We start from the raw sequence: 21,103 nt of genomic DNA, 5'->3' as shown, positions 1-21,103 counted from the left end.
TGAAGGCTGTCACGTAGCATACTACTGTGAATATATATGAAAGAGATTGTATACTAAGATTGTATATAAGTATTTTTGTGTGTGTATAGAAAATACATATATAAAATTATATTCTATTAGAGATGTCACAGTTGTATCTCTTTGATGTTTACAGATACAAGTCAGCTGATTATGGTAATAAATGGGGTTATTAATAAAACAAGCTTACAGTGCTCTAACAAGCTTGTTTTGTGTATAATTGGTCAGCATCGTGCTTAGTTTAATTAGTCTCTGAGCTATCGTTGACAGGAGCAGGTTGTGTTTGAAGCGTTAACATCATCAATAGCATCTGGGAGTGGAATGGGCATAGTGCTTACTGCTCCTTTTACTGGATGGTTTAGTCAAAATTACCATTCAGTTTTCAAGTGTTTAAATTTTAAAGTCTCATAAAGTGGCCGACATGAAGGCCACACAGCATTTTGATTTAATAATGAATTAAGGCAATCAGATCAGCATGTGTAATGGCTTTGGCTAGAGTCTCCAGGCGCCTCTCATCCGGGACTTAAGAACATCCTCACAGGGGGAGAACAGAACTGATAACTCAGTATACCCATGTGCCTCTAAGCGCTAAACCAGCCACTGAGGGAATCAAGTCTAAACCTCTGAATGTCCTCATTGTTAATGCCCAAGCAAAGGCTATTTTTTTTGTGGGTAAAGATAGTGTTGCTAATGAACTCAGACCTAATCAGGAATGAAGTGATGATTGCATTTAAATGTATACTTGGGGCAATTGGTTTCTTTCCATAGCAACTATGGCAACTAATATAAGAGCATATATTTACTCTAAATCCTAAACAGCAGATGAGGAGAGAAAAATGTTGAGAGAATGATTAATATTAAGATTTTATTCAATACTGAAAAGCATCAAAAAATGTTGGTTAATGGTTATTTACTATTACTCACTGTTAGGTTAGCAACATGCTAACATCAAACTCTACTGAAATCAGTTTTGTGTTTTACAAATGTGTATTTTTGTTCAAATAAAAGCAGCCTTGGTGAGCAATACAGTATGTAACTATGTAAATCATTCTAAATCAATAACATCCCGGTTGGATATGATCAGAGCCATAGAGAACCAGAGTTGCGACATGCTTTGATCTCCATCACACGGTCACGTGGTTCATGGAGTTCTCAATAGTTCCAAATAGCTGTTGAATGGGTTTAATCGGGACAGACAGCAGTTTCACTATATTTGCAGTAATTTCTAGTAATTATTAACATATAATGTGCATTGATTGTGCATTGATAACTATGCTGACAATAGCATTTTATTTTGGGGAGTGATAACGAGACAGCATTAATATGTTCCATATACCTTGGCAGTCAAATATGACAGAATACCTCTAACTTTAATCAATTAAATAATTGTACTATATTTTAGTTCAGTTCTATTTAGTAATATTTTTGCTACTAAATAATATGTGCAAAAATTATAATCCATGAATGGCCATTTAAAATATAGCATTTTTCTAATATTTTTATTATTTATATTAAAATTAGTGTAATATTTAGGGTTAAAATAGAGAAAACTTTTTTAAATGACAGTGCAAGTGGCAAATTAGAGGCATTTGTTGTCCAGAAAAATAATATTCATATGTAATGCCATGGTTTAACCACTAGAAATACATGCATTTAGCTCTACTCTAGTTACTCAAAAGAATATTGGCGGTCATAATTGCTTACTTGCTTATTTTTTTTAGGTTTTGCATTTTAATGCACATTTAGACATTCACATTCAGTGAACCTCCTACAGTAAGAGAAAGATTGAAGAAAGACTAAAAACTTGACAAAGTCTAAAAACTACGACAACTAGCGTCTGGTTGTGGTCGCTATAAAGGTGTTTCTCACGTTATCTAACTGCAGTTATAATATAACTGTCTATTATCTAATGATAAACATTAACTTTAATGCGCTTCATAAAATACCACTATTGGCCAGATTTCAGAGAGGTCAACTAATACATTGAAATGTCATGTCCATATTGCAGAAATGTACAGTTTTATAATAGAGGTCTGTCAAGTCAAGTGAGGTCACCTTTATTTATACAGCACTTTATACAATGAATACAGTGATTTCTTTCATTTACCAACAAGTGTCCTTGGGAAACACTGAAACGAAGGGGTTTAATGCAGGAACTATTGGCTGCTCCATGACACGCTTTACTTCCACATTCCTTAGTTTTATGGAAGCCTTTGGCTGGAGTGTCGCAACTCTGTTTCTCAACGGCTCTGGTTATGATGCCCTCTGTAGGCAGCAAGGCAGCTCACTAGGTTTTAAAGTGGCTATTTTGTTTGTAGTTACATTAGCAGTTTACTCACGATACAAGTAACGTTAAAATGAGATAATCTTCTGTGATTGTGAAATGTCTGTGCTTTAAATCTTTTGATAACCAGGTTTGTGTGTCTTTGGTCTCCCTCTCATATCAAGACACCTCAGAAGCGATCAGAGCACTGTCAGTTGTATGGATGTGTGTGTCAGCAGACCGACAGCCATGATTACGTCTGATTATAATGACAGATGGACATGATGATGACATTTAGTCAGCACTTAATATTTTATTCTCTCTTTCATGTCTTCCCATCTTTCTTTTAATTTCTTCTGTTTTATGACTGTTCCACCTCAGCAAGGGATCAGCGTCCCTCATCTGACTGGACAATGATTTAGAGCCATTAAACTCAGAGCTAGCTGTTCAGAAAGTCTCATTTCTCATCTTAAAGTGCGTTCACATTTACTGTTGTTTGTTATTTTCACAGACGAAATCCAATCTTTTCAGTAGGAATCCATGCGATTGGTAATTTTGTGTGAGGACGAAAGATTTCAGTTCATTCTCTGCTTTGACCAACAGTAAGCTGCTTGGTTTGAAAGTGACTTCTGGATGAGCTGTGCTTCATATATGTTATTGACAATTTTTTTTAGCCAAAATTGCCAAACTTCTGCAGCTAATACAAATGTTTATCTATTCTCTCATTTTTGTCCACGTATCTCTTTTCTCTTTCTCTCGTTCTTTTTCACTTTGTTGATTGATTTGGAGAAGTGGCAACAATGAAATGAGATAAAGGTGCACTTTTAGTAAAGTACTGTTATTGAATATCACTGCGTGCCGGGAATTGCTAATAAACCGTGTAAACAAAACATTCATCATTTAAATAGCCTTCTCTATTATGCCGTTTTTTATTATTTATTATTTGACAGTGCCAAGCACATTTATAGAAACAAATATTGTATACGTGACTGGATCCGTCATCTAGCATGCTCTGTCACATGCTTCCAGACAAGCCTTTACTTTGAATACTGCAAACATTTATGCATACAAAAAAGAAGAGAAAATTGCCTCCAATTCAATATGTTCTCCAATTATCATGTGTAATAGACTGTGAAATCCTCATATCTACGCAGTCGGTTGGAAAGGCAACAGAAATGGCCTGAACACTTAGCCTAGATTCTCTGCCCTCAGCGTGCTAATGACAGACAGCCCTGTCCACCGCACACAGAGAATATCAGCCATATTTCATTCAAATGCCTCACAAGAATCCTCATATTTTCTCATTAACTCACACCTTTTCCATTTCTGCCAATCTTTCCCTAAGCCCAAAAGTGATTAGCAAAGTCCAAAAGTGAATTCCACTTCCACCTCTCTCCACACCCTATTCTCTTCATCTTCCTCCTGACTCTAGACAGGATTGGCACTAGTTACTAGAAGAGAAAAAGTTTGCTTTTACCAGCCATTGCTAACAGTGTTTCAAACTCGTGCAGTGAGCAATTTAGCTAGAGAAGCTCCACTTACAAAGATAGACACAGAGAGGTGACAAGAAATGACGGAGAGAGAGAAAGCTGTGAAATATGTTAAGCCATATTCAAACTCACATTGCCCATATGAGTACTAGTTCAAGTGCTGGGTCCTGGCATAGGTAATATAGGCAGTTGCCTGGGGCAGCAGTGGCAAAGTCAAACAGAGAATTTATGGTCCACAAAACGAACTCAGGCAGTCTGTTGTTCACTAGCCGGATCAGGACTGTTCTTGACAAAACTCAACAGAGTAACGGTAGTCGATAGAGAGCCGGCAGAATGGCTGCGAAGCACAATAATCTGACAAAGAAGTCTAGTAACACACAGAGAGAAATAGAGGAACAAATCAGCGTATTTCTAAAGAAAACAGGTGCTGTCCCAATCAGTGCGAGCGCTGATTGTGAACGCGAACAGCTGAGTCTAGGAAGCAGAGCAAGAAATAGAAAGGAAAAGAAAACTGGAATCAAACTCGGCTCATGACAACTTAACTTCTCTATCACTCATCCACAGCAGTTTCATGTCTGCTCCCCGTTTTGTTTGGCCCTCTCATTGAAAGTTGAAATTTTACTTGCTTTATTAAAAAAATAAGTATATTTCTCTTGAGATTTGAACTTGAGACTTTTATTACTGACATTTTATAAATTTTATAAATAAATGGAATTGTAATTTATTGTATTACTGTTTACTTATTAATTTTAGTTGACATTTTTTTGACTCATTTATTTAATATTTTTTTTGTTTGTTTTGTTTTTATTGTCTTTTTTTGTTTTGTTCAAAACATATATTGTATAATATACTGCATATTGTATTTTGTATAATTGTATTATTGTGTTGAATTATTGATTTTAGTTAATATTTTGTTTTTAATGTTTATGTTTCTATTTTCTGTTGTTTTGTATACTTTTTTTTTTTTTCTGTTTCTTTGTTCTGTTTTATTTTTTAATTTGTGAATTTTGTTTAGATTTTTTTGTTTTTAACTGTAAACATAGGTATACAGAACAGAAAGAATTGTTTACTGCGACTGGTGAGTCCGGGCCTTCACAGACCAGTTCAATATGTTGGGGCATACTGTATGTATTAGACCATGGTTCTTCTGTCAATATTTACATGGCTTTTTTATAGTTATTTCTCTGTCTGTCTCTGCTCTTGATGCTGCTGAATGTATTTAGTGCCTGACGAAAAGAGAAGTAAAAGAGACTATTAGAAGCAGAATGAGAAATAATACCATCTATGTCTATGTTTTGTGAGTGTGTGTGTGTGTGTGTGTGTGTGTTGTAGAGCCATGTTGGCTCAAGCTGTTTGTGCCCGCAGCTTTTTCAATAAACCCGTCAGAGACAAGCTCGTCTCCGTCTGCTGGCCGCTCACTGAGTTTCCTGACAATACCTGTCAACTCTCTCCCGCCTCTCACAGCCCCACGGCTGCAACTCCAGCCTGTCTGCTCTGGAGCGCTGCTGTTACAGCCCGTCACCACCCTGGAGCGCTTCAGTACCACGGGCATTAGATATGTGCCAGTGGTTTCTCTTGACATTAGCTTAACTACAGGAAAATGTGTGTTTGTTTGGGAAGCTGGGGGTGAGTCACACAATATTACTGTTATCCAGGCCAAAAATATGATATGACACAGGCTTTGGATTTCTTTATCTTTGGTGACTGGAGGAGTAGAAAAATTTGCCTCTCCTACGTTTTTCTTGTTTGTGTCTCTATAGTCATGTGGCATGTGCTTTAAATTATGTTTTATTATGTTATATTATATTATGTTATATTATATTATATTTTTTCTGTGGGTCTTACAAAGATTTAAAAAAATAAATAAATCTTAATTCACCCTTCCACAGATTAAGGCCTTAAAATGTAGAAAGTCTTACAATCATATAGTCATGGAATTAAATGGTGCAAACTGCAAAAATTATTATATATCGTCCTTATTATTTTTGCTTTGTATATCTAAACATCCTTAAATCCAAATACATCATGAAGTCTTGTTTTATTAGAAACTGAACAAAATGATGTGAGTTTATGCTTAAAACAAGAACAAACATCTATCAGTGAACTTGTTTTCTCTTTGAATTTGAAAAGAAAAAATATTTTCTTTACGTTGTCTTAAAAAGTCTTGAATGTATTCATAAAACCTGCAAAACCCTTTTATTAAATATTATACATATACATTTAATTATATAATAATTAAATAATTCAACAACAGTTATTTTTTTTAATAATTAATAGCATCTATTATTATTATTATTATAACTAGAAGATTTCTTTACCTGAAAAACTTTTGTAAAATTCAAAAATGTTTAAATTATTATTATAATTATTATTATTGTTCTGCTCAAGGTTCATCATGTTCCAGTAGGACGTTTGTCTTTCCTGTACATGACATATATAGCATATGTGAACAGCACTTCAATGTGGTGTGAAGAGTACATACATTTCGATAGAAGAAGCCCTGCCTGTGTTACATATGCCACTGCATGTCAGCTGGTGATTTCATCACAACCATCTCCAGAAAACAATGATTTCCCTGCAGAAAGAGCCTGAAAAATTACCCCCCCCCCCCCCCCCCCCCCCCCTCTTCTATCTTACAGTGACAGTCTGGCAAAGAGAGGATGTCAAGTTATTTTCCTCCCTCTGTAGTTCCCTGAAATACAATGACATTTTTTCACTTGAACAGGTCACACTCTCATAACCAGGACATTGCTTTGAACATTTACCTCCACTTGCACATGGAGGGCACATTTCAAACTGTCATAATGTGTGTCAGGCTGACTGCCCAACTTGAAATTTGTGTAGTATTTGTTGAGAGCATGCCTGCATTGCGTTTAGTACCATCTCACTCCTCCCCCCTCAAAAAGTCCTTTGAGTGTCCTCGAGTTCCTCCTGTCTACAGTGAGTGCCTCTTCCTCGTCTAGTGATGGTATAAAATCAAGTGGCCGGTTTGGTCATTCATCTTCATGAAAGACACCACGAGTTGGCCATTTCCCCCTACAGGTGTCTTTGTGCTCAGCACGCTGGGAGAAATGTGCTACTGGCGTTCACATCAAGCCTTATGTCTCACCTCAATGCCAGAGCGTGTCTGGAGTGCCGGCAGTTAGTTTCGGCTCTGCCTCATCGTTCCACTGCAGCCATACAAGCTCAAACCGCACCTGCCTGTCTTTCTGCCCAATCTGTCAGGCATTAAGAGCTTTCAACAGCTCTGCTCATGGGCAGTTACAGTTTTAATGGCTTCCAAAGGATCATAATTGCATCCATTCAACAGAAACTCTTTCAGCGAGACCAGTATTTTTCATGTTTCACCGACTCCCATATTTGCCTTTTTCCCTGCACCTGTAATTTCAGTGCTCAGTTATTTGCCACTGAAATCTTTGCTCTCCTCACAGCAACCGATATGGGATGACCCTAGTCTCTGTCTCACTGACCACTTTTGATCAGATTCACTCTCTTCAAATCCCACTTGACATTTCACCCTTGTCTTTTGAATAGACTGCAAATTAAATCATGTGTAAGTAGTAAAGAATGGGCTTCGATTTTTGTAGGAGTCAGAAATAAATCTCAGTTTCAATGTAAAACAATCGTTATTTTATTTACTTCAAATACCTTACCAATGGTGTCTCTTTTGAGCCGTTCAGTCTCATTCTGTGGTTTATGTATGTCACATTCGCAGCATGTGTGACGCTTCTCATATTTCTTTGTTTTTGCACTGGTGACAAATCATTTGTCTTTCCTTTAACATCTCCTGCTGCTCTAAATCAATATGTTACACAAATAGACGTGAGAGCTATCAAAAGGACAAGCGCTCACACACCAGGAGTAGTTCAGTATTTAAGAATTGCCTCACGAGTGTGAATTTGAATTAAATTGGCCACACCCCACAGGATATTAGTGAACACAGGCTGTGTGAATACTGTGATGTTTTAATAAGTGTGGTAATTTGAAAACACACTGCTTTTGTGTGTGCTGTGAAACAGGCCTGAAAGGTGTTGTTAGGGATCATGTAAGACAGCCTTTAGTGCCTTGTTGCTTTTAAAAGTTGGTTAGACCTACTATATAATAAGAAAACATACAGCATTTTATTAAAATGATATTTTAGTAGGCAGATTTATTAAGTAAACTCTGCTGGAAGATATAATTCCTGACATAACAAGCTGTGGCTGTGTGAAGGAGAATTAACGACAAGAAGAATATTATATTTTAATTTAACTTTGTTTTCGTTACAAAAAATTTATATACACAAAAAAAGGTGAATGATTCAAATAAAATAGTTGAATTAATAAAATATATTTTTGCTATTGTGTTTTAGTAATCTAGACTTGCACTACCGTTTAAAAGTTTGAGGTCAGTAAGATTTTTAAAATATATATATATATTTTTAATTCAGCAAGGATGTATCACAAGGGACAATACATTTTTTTTTAATGTTAGCAAATATTACTATTTTAAATAAATGCAGTTCTTTTGAATTTTCTATTCATCAAAGAATACTGATGAATTCTGAAAAACTTAATCCTGAAAAATATACAATTTTGTGGTGTCTACAAAAATAATGTTAATAATAAGTAAAAGTACTGCTGAAAAAAATCACAGGAAAAAATAAATGTAAGATATATTTTCCATTTATATTTTTCATATTTAATATATAAAAATAGAAAACAGTTATTTTAAATTATAATAATTATATTTGACTGTATTTTTTAACTAATAAATGCAGCCATGGTGAGCTTTGAGACTTATTTCTTAAACATTAAAATTTTACAGACTCCAAACTTTTAAAGGTATATAGTGTAAATGTTTAATTCACCTTTTAAGTTTTTTTTTTTTTTATTGTAATAATTATTAAGGTACAACTTTGCATTTGTGGTTTAATAATCTACACATATTCTACTGTCTGTATATAAAAAAAGTGACATTGCTCTCTTTCTCTGCAGGGGTGTGAGTTTTGTAAAGGTGGCTCAGCACACTTGGATATAATGAGTGTACGTGTTGGCACTGAATTCACAATAACTCACATCAGGTATATGTGCATTCGTGTTCAACACAACTTTCTAAATTTCCTTGGAGACCTGCTCACACATACATGTTTGTTTTTCTATCATGGCAGAGCTTTTTTGACTTCTATTGTCTTCTGAGTTAATTATAGCCTATGCTTTACATTTAATCTTAAACCTATTTCCCACAGAAAACCTTTTGGATGTTTAGCTTGTCATTAATACATTATTTAGTAAAACCATTTTTGTCCCCATAATGTTGGTGTTTTAATATCCATGTTGGAACATCTAGTCCTCACAATGTAGGCAAAACCTGACCCGCCCACACATACACTCACAGTGTTCCAGTAATTAATGCTACAGGACGAGATTGTGTCCCACAGACATCACCCCAGTGATGTGAGACATCTGTCTGTGGTTAGCTGCATGTGTCTCCTCTTGCCTTTCATGTTCCGAATCCCCACTATGACTGTGTGTGTGTGTATCATCTATCTACCAACACACTGCACATATTTGCTTTTGTACTCGAGTTTTGCTGTATGACTCACCAAGATGATCTTGACCGAGTCAGAAAAGGTCAAGGTTAGCCAGTAAATTGGCTCTAAGCAATCAGCCCTCTTGGTAAGCTTATGATGCCATGTTCGTGAGTGTGTGCATGTGTGTGTGTTTGTGTGTGTGTGTGTGTGTGTGTATTGGTGCGTGCACACTTTTATCTCCGAGGAGGGGTTTGATGAGGTTCTGGCAACTTTCAAGCTCACAGCTCCTGGTATCAGTGACACTACTGACACTCTATCCTCCAATTTTATACTGTTAAGTGCTTTGACACAATCTGTATTGTTAAAAGCGCTATATAAATAAAGGTGACTTGACTTGACCTGAAACTACGACTACAAAGAACAGTTGTAGAGGGGTGACAGACACATGTGACAGACACACACACGCACACACACACACACACACACACACACACACTATAAAATCAACCTATAGCAGAACAACATAATAAACAGCTACACAATGCATTGCCAAAAAAAAAAATTATATATATATATATATATATATATATATATATATATATATATATATATATTAATAATTAATATTTTAATATTTTATTTACTTGAAAAGCACATGAAAACTAGTTTATAGAACATATCTTGAATTATTAATATATTACTATTATTATTATTTTACATTTTACCCTTTTACCCAAATTGTTTTGTTTTGTTGTTGTTGTTTGTTTATAACAAAAATATAACACATTTAGTAAAGTTCATCTTAAAAATAACAATATAGAGTTATTAATTTAGGATATACTCACTGAAAACAAGTATGAATATATTTTCATATGAATATAATAGATACAGTGGAAAAAAAATATTTGATCCCCTGCTGATTTTATACGTTTACCCACTGACAAAGAAATGATCAGTCTATAATTTTAATGGTTTATTTGAACAGTGAGAGACAGAATAAAAACAAACAATTCCAGAAAAATGCATTTAAAAAAGTTATAAATTGATTTGCATTTTAATGAGTCAAATAAGTATTTGATCCCCTATCAATCAGCAAGATGTCTGGCTCCCAGGTGTCTTTTATACAGGTAAGGAGCTGAGATTAGGAGCACTCCTAATCTCAGTTTGTTACCTGTGTAAAAGACACCTGTTCACAGAAGCAATCAATCAATCAATCAATCAATCAGATTCCAAACTCTCCACCATGGCCAAGACCAAAGCGCTGTTCAAGGATGTCAGGGACAAGATTGTAGACCTACACAAGGCTGGAATGGGCTACAAGACCATCGCCAAGAAGCTTGGTGAGAAGGTGACAACAGTTGGTGCGATTATTCGCAAATGGAAGAAACACAAAATAACTGTCAATCTCCATGTACCGTCAGGGCCAGGGCATTTAAAATGGGTAGTGGATGGGTATTCCAGCATGACAATGGCCCAAAACACACGGCCAAGGCAACAAAGGAGTGGCTCAAGAAGAAGCACATTAAGGTTCTGGAGTGGCCTACCAAGTCTCCAGACCTTAATCCCATAGAAAATCTGTGGAGGGATCTGAAGGTTCGAGTTGCCAAACGTCAGCCTCGAAACATTAATGACTTGGAGAGGATCTGCAAAGAAGAGTCGGACAAAATCCCTCCTGAGATGTGTACAAATCTTGTGGCCAACTACAAGAAACGTCTGACCTCTGTGATTGCCAACAAGGGTTTTGCCACCAAGTGCTAAGTTATGTTTTGCGAAGGGGTCAAATACTTATTTGATTCATTAAAATGCAAATCAATTTATAACTTTTTTGAAATGCGTTTTTCTGGATTTTTTAGTTGTTATTCTGTCTCTAGCTGTTAAAATAAACCTAACATTCAAATTATAGACTGATCATTTCTTTGTCAGTGGGCAAACGTACAAAATCAACATGGGATCAAATTATTTTTTCCCCCACTGTATACATCTTTAATATACCACTCTAATATAATAGATAGAGATACATTTAGTAATTAGGAACTTTCAGATATTTTTACTGGAAAAGTTACATATTACTAATTTAGAAATTCATGATGTTGGGCTGCATCATGAAACCTACAGATTTGTGACAGAAAGAAGAAAAGAAAGAAACAGGCAGTAGTGTGTGGGACTGTATGTCAAATACTCAAGGACAGGTCTTGTCTATTCACGATCTTTTTCCATGCTCATAACCCAAGCAAAACAGGTGTGAATGTGTGATCCAACAGGAAGTCACATGTTTGAGTGTTCTAAAGCCCCTGAACAGCTGTCCCCCCCAGTCTCCCCTCCAGAATGTGTGCTGGCATGCTAAGGGGCACTAAAACAGGGGCTGCTCTTTATGCGGCTTGGAGCTTATGAGTATTTGTTGAGGCTAATATAAGCACAGACGCAAAGAGGGGTTATTTAAAAACACACAAACTCTTTGGCCTTCCACTCATTTGAAGCAGCTCCTACATTTTACATTTTATAACGAACAGACACACTTAAAATAACACTGACCCTGTATGTGTGTGTGTGTGTTTTAAACAGGTGGAGATCGAAAAACTGGACTACCATCACTACCTCCCCCTGTTCTTTGATGGTCTGTGCGAGACAGTTCACCCCTATGAGTTCTTCGCTCGACAGGGCATCCATGACATGCTGGAGCATGGTGGCAGTAAGATCCTGCCTGTTATTCCACAGCTCATCATACCCATCAAGAGTGAGTGGCATTAAGATGAGACCTGCTCCCTAGTGCTCTTCCTGTCCAATATACTTATTACTGTCCAAAGTAACTCATTCTTTTTTTTTTGTAAGTCACAAAATCATTCAATGGGGGTCAGACTGTCCTTGGTACAGAGTATGCACTTCATCTGAAAGCTTGGGGGAAGAATGGGAGAAGCATTCCAAAGCTTGCAAAGAGAAAATAAAAATGGCATTAAATTAGTAATAATATTACAGTAAGGGAGGCTACCTTCCAAAACTCTAAAGCAGTCACTCTCCATAAATCTGGTTTATGGAAAGTGGTAAGAAGCAAACCTTGAAATGCTGAAAATGCATATCACAGCTGGAGTCTGGCCAAAGGCATGTGAGGAGCTCAACAATTTGAAGGAGAATCCAGTGTGATGAGAGCAATCTTGGGCATTGGTGCTTTATTTTTTGCCAGGGGTTCTTACGATGCTGTTTAAATGATAGAATATCATTTTTTCGTTTAAAAAAAACACTTTGTTTTTCCAGCAAAGCAAAAAAGACACCTTTTATGTCTCTGTATGTATTTTTTTTTGTTTCTTTTTACAATATACATTTTTATTGGTTAATTTCTGCTTGTCTTCCTGTTCGAAAATGGTATTATAAATGCAAGGCACATCTTACTGACAAAATAAGCTTCTTTCATGCAGACTTTAAAAAACTTAGGATACATTAGAAAATCATGGATAGAAGAAGGAATGGATTAAGCTAATTGGAGAAAAACAACAAATACTGACCTTAAACATACAGCAAAGGTCACATGTTTTGCACTGGTCAAATCAAAGCCCAGGATCAACATATGCAACATAGATAGATAGATAGATAGATAGATAGATAGATAGATAGATAGATAGATAGATAGATAGATAGATAGATAGATAGATAGATAGATAGATAGATAGATAGATAGATAGATAGATGATAACACTTTTTCTTTCCTCTCTCACAGGAACAACTGCAGATATGTTTGTATCAGGAGTTAAACTAACGCAATTACTGAAGTGTCTAAATGTCGTGCTCCTGTGGTATTTAGAGAAGGAAAACGTATGTGAGGTCGTTCATTTTTAGAGCCTAATATGATGGAGGAATTAATGGTTCCTTTATTTAGAGAGATTTAGAAACAGATCTTCACTCCTCCAGACACGTCACACACCATGAATTATTGAACACTCCTTCGGTGCAAATGTCACACCGCTGGAAAACAGTTTGCCGTGTTTGTTTGGTAATTAGAATTTCATAGTGTGTTATACAGATATAGGAGAGCAGGAAGTAAATGGAGGAGATTGGTAAAGTACAGCACACAGCTGCCACTTAAAACAATCTTAGATGAGCTATTCCTTTGTTTTTTATATGAAGGTACCTCCTAAATGCCTTGTTCAGGCAGACTTTAAATGCATCATAACATCAATGATCTAGTGAGATAATTCAAGAGGTAACCAAATATATATTTAATGGCAACCAAAAGCTTATTTCTCAGTAGAAATCAAATCATATGGAAAAATAGATATTTATGAATTCAATTGCTTCTTTCAACTGGTCTGTCATTATTTCCACTAACCATTGAACCACAGGATTATGGGATATCATGCAGGCTGCAGATGAAGACTTTATTTGTATTATTGAATTCATGCTTTCTTCCATGCATACAGAGCCTTGAATGAGGTGTTTTTAACTTTGGATGCAGAAAAAGAAAGTGCAAATATACACTCCAATCAGGGTTGAAAAATGGCAACAAAAAAATTTCCCACACAAATATTCCTGACTTTAAAATGTTTTTGGACCTTCTTTTTGTTTTCTTCATCTCTCTGTGTTTGTCCACAGATGCTCTCAACACAAGGAGCAGACAGGTCATCTGCACCACGCTGAAGGTTCTGCAGCACTTGGTTGTATCAGCAGATATGGTGGGTGAGGCACTGGTCCCGTACTACAGACAGATCCTCCCCATCCTGAACATCTTCAAGAATATGAACAGTAAGCAACTCATATAAATCTGTAACTGCCTTTGGTTTTTATAAAAGGTTTTTAGCTTTTGAGATCACTTTTGTGAAATATATACTGTATATATCAAGCATAGCGTTAGTTCTGGCAGGTCACTTTAGTCATGTTCACGTCAGCTGACTCTCAGCTGATCCACATCCACCTATAGGGATGGGACACGTATCACAACACCCATATATAAGGTCCTTCAGTATTGCAGTATCAGCAGCTTTCGTGTTGCTCAGTAGCTAATTACCCTTCTCCATCCCCAGCTCCTTCTCACATACAGTAAGGATTCAGCCTTCTGATTCCCCTTTGAATCAGACTAATTTCTAAAATGAGTATATTAAATTATTGAACATTAATGATATCTGCAGTACATTCGTGTTGGTTCTGTTCTGTTTACTCTAAGGGGTTATCGCTGCTCTCTCTGCTCTCATCCATGCTAGGCTGCATGGATGCGCAGGGAGTTCTTGCACAGAACAGAACCATACCGCCAATCTTTGGATTGGTATGCTAATTATATTATTGGTATGTTAATTATGTATGCTAATTGTCAAGTTCAAGTTCAGTTTTATTTCCAGAGCACATTTAAGCATGAGACAAGGCCGACCAAAGTGCTACACAACAAACAATAATATATAACGAGAAGAGAATTAGTAAACAAATTAAAACCATTCAGGGACCAATACAACAACAAAAGCAGATTAAAACCATTCAAAAGCACACATTACTACATGTTAAAAGCCAGAGAGAAAACATGCGTTTTAAGATATGACTTGAACTCAGATAACGTGGAAGCCATTCTAATGCGAACTGGTAAGTTGTTCCAGAGGGTGGGGCCAGCCACTTTAAAGGCTCTAGATCCCCTGGTTTTTAAGCGAGATCTAGGGGTGTGGAGGAGAAGTTTGCCCTCTGATCTCAGTCCCCTCGCCAGAGTGTAGGGGTGGAGTAAATCAGACAAATAAAACGGTGCTTGATTGTTAAGTGATTTATAGACAAGTAGCAAGATTCGATAGTGAACTGGCAGCCAATGCAAAGTTTGCAAGAGGGGAGTGGCATGATCAAACTTTTTACACCTCTTCAAGAATCTAGCTGCTGGATTTTGAACTACTTGTAACTGCGAGATTTGAGACTTTGATATACCAAAGTAGAGGGAGTTGCAATAATCCAGCCGAGATGTAATAAAGGCATGGATAGCAACCTCTAGAGAGCTTTTTGAGAGAAACGACTTGATTTTAGAAAGAGAACGAAGATGGAAAATACTAGAACCTACTACAGCACTATTGCTAATTGTCAATCATCTTTGACGACAGTGGTCCTGACAGAAGTATTTTTAATCAACAAATCTCTCTAGACAGGGATGGTTTTATGCACAATACACATGAATGTCTTGGAAAAGTGACTTATTGTTTTTAGAAAACAATACTTCTATAGTTTTTACTTCTATAGTATGTTTTCTAAGACTACATTCATTGCTTTTTCTGCTGCATGGTTTTACGTTTTGGCTTCACTTTTTTTGTATCTCTGATCCGGCCACATAGAAAAACACTGACAATTAACATTGATTGTGCATTGATCCCTGCGGCCCTTGTCTTGCTGGAGATCAGTGCTTGTCTTTCAGGATCCTAGCCTTCAGCTGTGATCTTTAAAGCTGGTCTCAGATCAGCAGGCATTGGCACTGCTCTGAGTCACTCTTATTGAACATTCTACATCATTACTGAACATTTATGCCGACTTTCTACATGCCAAATCTACATAATCTGGCGCCTGAATTTCCATTGAATGTGTAGTTATATTTGTGTCTCTTTGTCATTTGATGTCTTTCATCTTTTTAAACACGGTCCTGAGGACTGATTTGAGCGTTCTGTATTCATTGTGTCCTGGTGTCGGACCAGTTCACGCTTCCATTCACCGCCTTTGTCAGGCAGACTATAGGCCTGCCAGACATCTTCAGACGTGAGGACAAGCATTGTGGATCAATCACCTTATCACCGGCTTAACCAGCCGAAATGCTGCCACCTCACTCCTCTGATCAATATCCAATTTGAATCTTTTGTCTTCTTAATTCCGTTACATTATCTGCTAATGTTTTGTTTGAGCAAAAGAAGGAACACTGGAGGAGCAGCGAAAGCTTCTCTCATTAGCTCCAGGCTCCATGCTAATCTCCTCTGTGAAATAGCGGTAGGTAAAGTCTCTTAAGTGTTTAATGCCTGGTTTACAAGTCAAGATCAGGACTGGTTAGATTGGTTTTCTTTGGTTGTAAGGCACTACCAGACACTGTGCATCTTGTGAATTTGGTAATGAGCCGTTGCTATTATCGTCTGCAGTTTTAAAAACAAACCTTTTAGTTCTGTGGCGTAGTTAAGTAGTCTGATTGTATGAGACATAGAGATGTTTGGAGACTTGCGGTTAATTGAAGTTGGGCTAAAAATTATCTGCTTTTCTCCGTTGGATTCCTCTGGGGGGAGATGGTGGTTACGTATATTCTGGACGTGCTGAACTGGATCACTCTCAGAGTAAGTCACGGGCCTTTTTGTGTATGTATGTGTGGTTTTTTTTTTTGCCTTGTGGCAATGTGGCCAGAGGGAAATTGTGTCTACATAGTGGTCTTTTGTTCCCCAGGATGCAGCTGTTGGTACTGTGGTGTTGTGTGTCTATGTATGTGTGTTGTCCTCCTTTCTGTGATTTTCAGATCTTGAATTTTGAAGGTCTCATTTGTCCTGCATTTTTGCATGAATTAAGCCATATGACAGTTGTGTTTAATTTGGCCAGTTTGTGTGTATATTTTAATTCCAGTGCTGTTAAATATTTTTACATACTATGTTTATATTTTATATACTGCAGTGAGGTCTCTCTTTATTTAATATTTGTTATCTTGAATAACAACTCTTTTATATTTTTTAAATCTTTAATAAATTGTTAATTTGTATTCAGCAGGGATGCGTTAACTTGGTCAAAGTGACTGTAATGACTTAAGTTGTATAATAAATGCTGTTCTTTTGAACTTTAAAATAATAGAAGAAATAATTCTTGAACCCCAAATCAGCATATTAGAATGATCTCTGAAAGATCATGTGACACTGGAGTAACGACTGCTGAGAATTTAGCATTAGCGTTGCCATCACAAGAATAAACTTTTTTTTTTTTTGGATATTAAAAGTAAACTGAAATAATATCTTGCTGTGTTTTTTCATTTTCAGTGTGTTTCTAAGACTGTTGTGGTCACTTGAGCTTCAGGTAAACTTGATTTACCTCCTGATTAGCCTGCAGCATTTTTGCTTGTGTGAGTGCGTGCTTGTGTGCCGCTGTACTTGAAACTACTGAATATGCGGGAACAGTAAATGCATGCGAATCACAGATGCAGTTTACACGCTTCTGTTGTTTTCCGGCTGGGATGATTCCTGTTGTTAATCAAACATGGTGACGTCTCTTACAAGGGACAGATCTGCTCCATCATGCAGAAGATTACACACACACACACACATACACCCGGCAGTAACTTCATTTCCTATACCTGCTTGCCTCTGTCCAGTACACACTCCTTGAGGAAAACACACTCCCTGCTTAGCAGGACGCTTCCTGACAAATGTGTGTGAACAAATGTCCCACTAATGATGCTTAACGACCCCGAGCTGTTCTGCCGTTAGCCTCTGCTTCACTCCTGTTCCCTGCGTGCGTGTGTGTGTCTTTTTTATTGGCCTGCATTATCTTTGAGCTGTTAGTCTGCTTTCCACATTAATCTGCACCAGACCTGCTGTGATACACTCTTTTTGGTCCTATGAATCTTCCTGATGGGAATGCCGACGAGTCTGATAAGCACAAAGACACACACAGATATATAAACATATATAGTGTGGTGGCAATGATGCAACTGAGGTTTTTGTTAGAACTAAAAATACTATTTGTGTTCGTGAGGTGGTAGTTTCGGAGGTGTGGGGGCTGGTGATATATTATCTTGGTGGTGGTCTGGTTATGTTGTTCCTTGAATGTGCATGGCAGAGGTGCTGTTAGCCTCAGGTGTGTCTTATCACACGTTGCCAGTAGTAGTTTGTACCTCCACTTAGCAACCTCCTCCCATTGTGAGACTGGCTCTGGAGGGCAACAGTCACTCAAGTATACTGCAAACTTGTCGCTTTTCGGCGACAATCGCCGCTTTTATTGTCAGTTGGGTCATTCACGTGAATCGTGTAGAACCGGAGAGTTTTTTTTAGGGGGGGGGGTCTTAATTGACATCTGGGCCGATCGGAATCTCTACTGAGCTCGCGCCTGTCAAGAGAGGGAGGTGGGGGTGGGCTTGCGTGCCATGTAGACCATTATTGGACAATTCTTATAAATGACATTTTTTCTGGACCAATCGGAATCTCAGCGCTTGGTTCAGGATCTTGAAACACACTGCCATCTGTGTTCGCGCCTGTCAAGAGACACCTGACCTAATGTTGAAACTCTGATGGAAATTGAATTCAAGGTAAATCAGTCTTTTTGGAGCTAAACAACAGATATTTGTTTGCTTAAGTCAAATAACGTCAGCTAAGTTAGCGTTTTTTTTTTCATACAGTTAGCCTATGCTTCGAGCAAAATGCTTAATAGCAAGCAATACAAGCGGATCCAATGCTGGAATTTCCGTTAGCAAGATAGCAAATTTTCTAGCCATCTAACATTATTAGCTAGTTGTAATGTTAATTCCTGCATTGTCTGACCGTCTTGCTAACTAAAGTCAACCATTTAGCTTGCTACGTAAGTATATAGTATTTCAGATAGCCAACTTAGGTTGCAACCTTATCATTAGCCCCTAACTTAAGCCAGGTGCTCTGCCCTGAGTTCTGGCTACTACTCCAATTCTGAGCTACCCTGATTAACGACACGTTATGGAGGTTGTCGTGTGCGCAGCAGTCATTCAAGTCAGCTGGATGTAGCCCTACTTTTAAAGCGTTTTTGATGTGTTGATGTGGGTAGATGTGACTGTTTACAACAGCTGATGCGAGAGTAATACAGTGTAACAAAGCAATTTGACGTCTTGTTGCATTGGATGCGCCGCATTACTTGTAAACAATGTCTATTTAGAATCTGGCGAACGTGCAAGGCTAATGCGTTCACATTGTCCGCGTCGCCCATTCTGCACCCTCCCCCCCAAAACACTGTCACCTTTTTTTCTCTGATGAGTTTGCAGGTCTGCTCAAAGCAATGCAGACCTTACATAATTCAAATGCAATTCCATACGCACATAGATTCACATGTTTTTGAGTGATTAGCAGGCCTAGACAGAATCTGTGGACTTTTCGGGGATTTAAAACTGGATTTAAGCATAGTGAATGTGTTAAATGGAACGGACAGTGTAATATTTATATTGGAAGTTAATAGTGTATTTAAATTAGCCAAAATATTTAATAAACAAACACAGAAGTCACAGGGGAATTATCGGTAATAGACAGGACCAGGACCAGGACCAGAAAATTTATATGGCTAGACCAGGGTTTTTTAATGCCACAAGTGGTCCTTTTGCGAGGGACCTCTTTCCTAAATTATAAAGGCCATATATTTTCTTGTATCAAGAGCCATTTGTACTGTGAAAAAAATATATATAAATGTTTGTTAAGTGCTCTCTGGAAAATATTCACCTTCTATTACATTGACAACAAATCTATGACAATTAAAAAATTATGTGAATTAAAAAATAAAAATATTGGATTATTCTTTGTTTCTGACTAGTGAAAATGTGCATTCTGATATACTGGGAAAACAAATCTTATTAAACAATTGTTATATAATATAATTATATATTACATTACATTACTGTGGACCCTATTTGTGACCCCATGGAGATCCCCATACCTCAGTTTGCAAACCACTGAACTAGACTGTAGTATGTGTGTGTGTACAACTTGATTGTGTGTGTATGCCTATACTTGTTCACTAGAGAACATCTGCTCATATTGCTACTGTATCTAGTGCTAGTCCATGTGTTTGAGAGACTTCTAAATAAATTTTTGTTTATCACTGCTGATACGAGACCCACTTCTCCTGTAAAAAGTATATTCATAAGAACACGCTCGTACAAACACAAAGCAATACAATATAAGTTTCATACCCCGCTCCCTATGGGCTCGTCATTTTCCTGTCTATGTCTCGTGTCTTCCTCTCATGGGGGATTTGAGCCAATCTGGCCTCCTGCAGGACTCTTACAGCAGTGATGAATTCATCATCTCAGCCACTGCTGCCCCCAGAGAGAAGAGAACAGCTCTGCCAAGCCCACCCTCATTCTTACGGCTCTCCCTGTGCCCACTTGACCCGTCTCAGCATGCTTCATAGCCCTTAATGATGCTGCTTCAACACAGCCAGTCAATTTATATATTCTACTGTATATATGCATTTTATATATATATATATATGCATAGAAGCATACGGTGTAGATTTGCCCGCCGGCTGCTGCAGTTTTTATCATCAGCAGGCTGGGGGCTCCGAGCCAGTCAAATCTGAGACGGGCCCCTCGGGTTTCCTGCTGAGCAGCGGCTCCAATTTAAAGGTCAACTGATAACGGCCCAGACTCATGAATACCCTAAAACATCCTCCTACCTACCTGTCTCTGCATACATCTGTCTATTGCTCACATACACACATATGACCTCATGCACCTGTGTTTTCTACCTTTATTTCTCTTACTCTACTTTTTTGTCTCTTGCCTCTCTGAATTTAATTGTTTCTTTTTATTATTTATCTTTCTTTTGGAAGACACTGTCCATGGAAACCTTCACAGAGAGTATTTTATTGGAAAGCAAAGGTTCACTGGAGGTTAAACTAGAGGTCGTGGTAACCTTCAGTGTGTGTTTTTGGCATTGAGCCAATAGGGATATAAAATATATCAGTACCATATTAGAATTTTTAAAATGTATTGTATCATATTGGATATATATTGACTGAAATTGGATATTAAATTGTTCATTCACATTTTCTGTTTTTAAATTTCGATCGCCTTTGCCATCTAAAAGTTAAAACATCATTTAAAGTTATTTAAAACTCTAATGATTTAATAACACTGTTACATGTAGTCTTTATCAAATCTCAAAATGAACATTAATTTTTCAC

General features: G+C 37.3%; 1 protein-coding gene across 1 annotated transcript in view; it reads left to right on the top strand.

Annotated features, from left to right (window-relative positions):
- LOC306886204 (parkin coregulated gene protein-like) overlaps positions 1-21,103 on the top strand; it is a 120,160-nt gene that overhangs the window by 60,090 nt on the left and 38,967 nt on the right. The window contains exons 3-4 of the mRNA XM_079443144.1: positions 11,846-12,017; positions 13,865-14,014. Of these exons, the coding sequence (XP_079299270.1) occupies positions 11,846-12,017; positions 13,865-14,014 (322 nt within the window). The remainder of the gene's footprint in view (positions 1-11,845; positions 12,018-13,864; positions 14,015-21,103) is intronic.

This window comes from Barbus barbus, assembly GCF_936440315.1.
Source record: "Barbus barbus genome assembly, chromosome: 20".
Classification (NCBI taxonomy): domain Eukaryota; kingdom Metazoa; phylum Chordata; class Actinopteri; order Cypriniformes; family Cyprinidae; genus Barbus; species Barbus barbus.
This window is presented reverse-complemented; position numbering and strand designations above follow the sequence as displayed.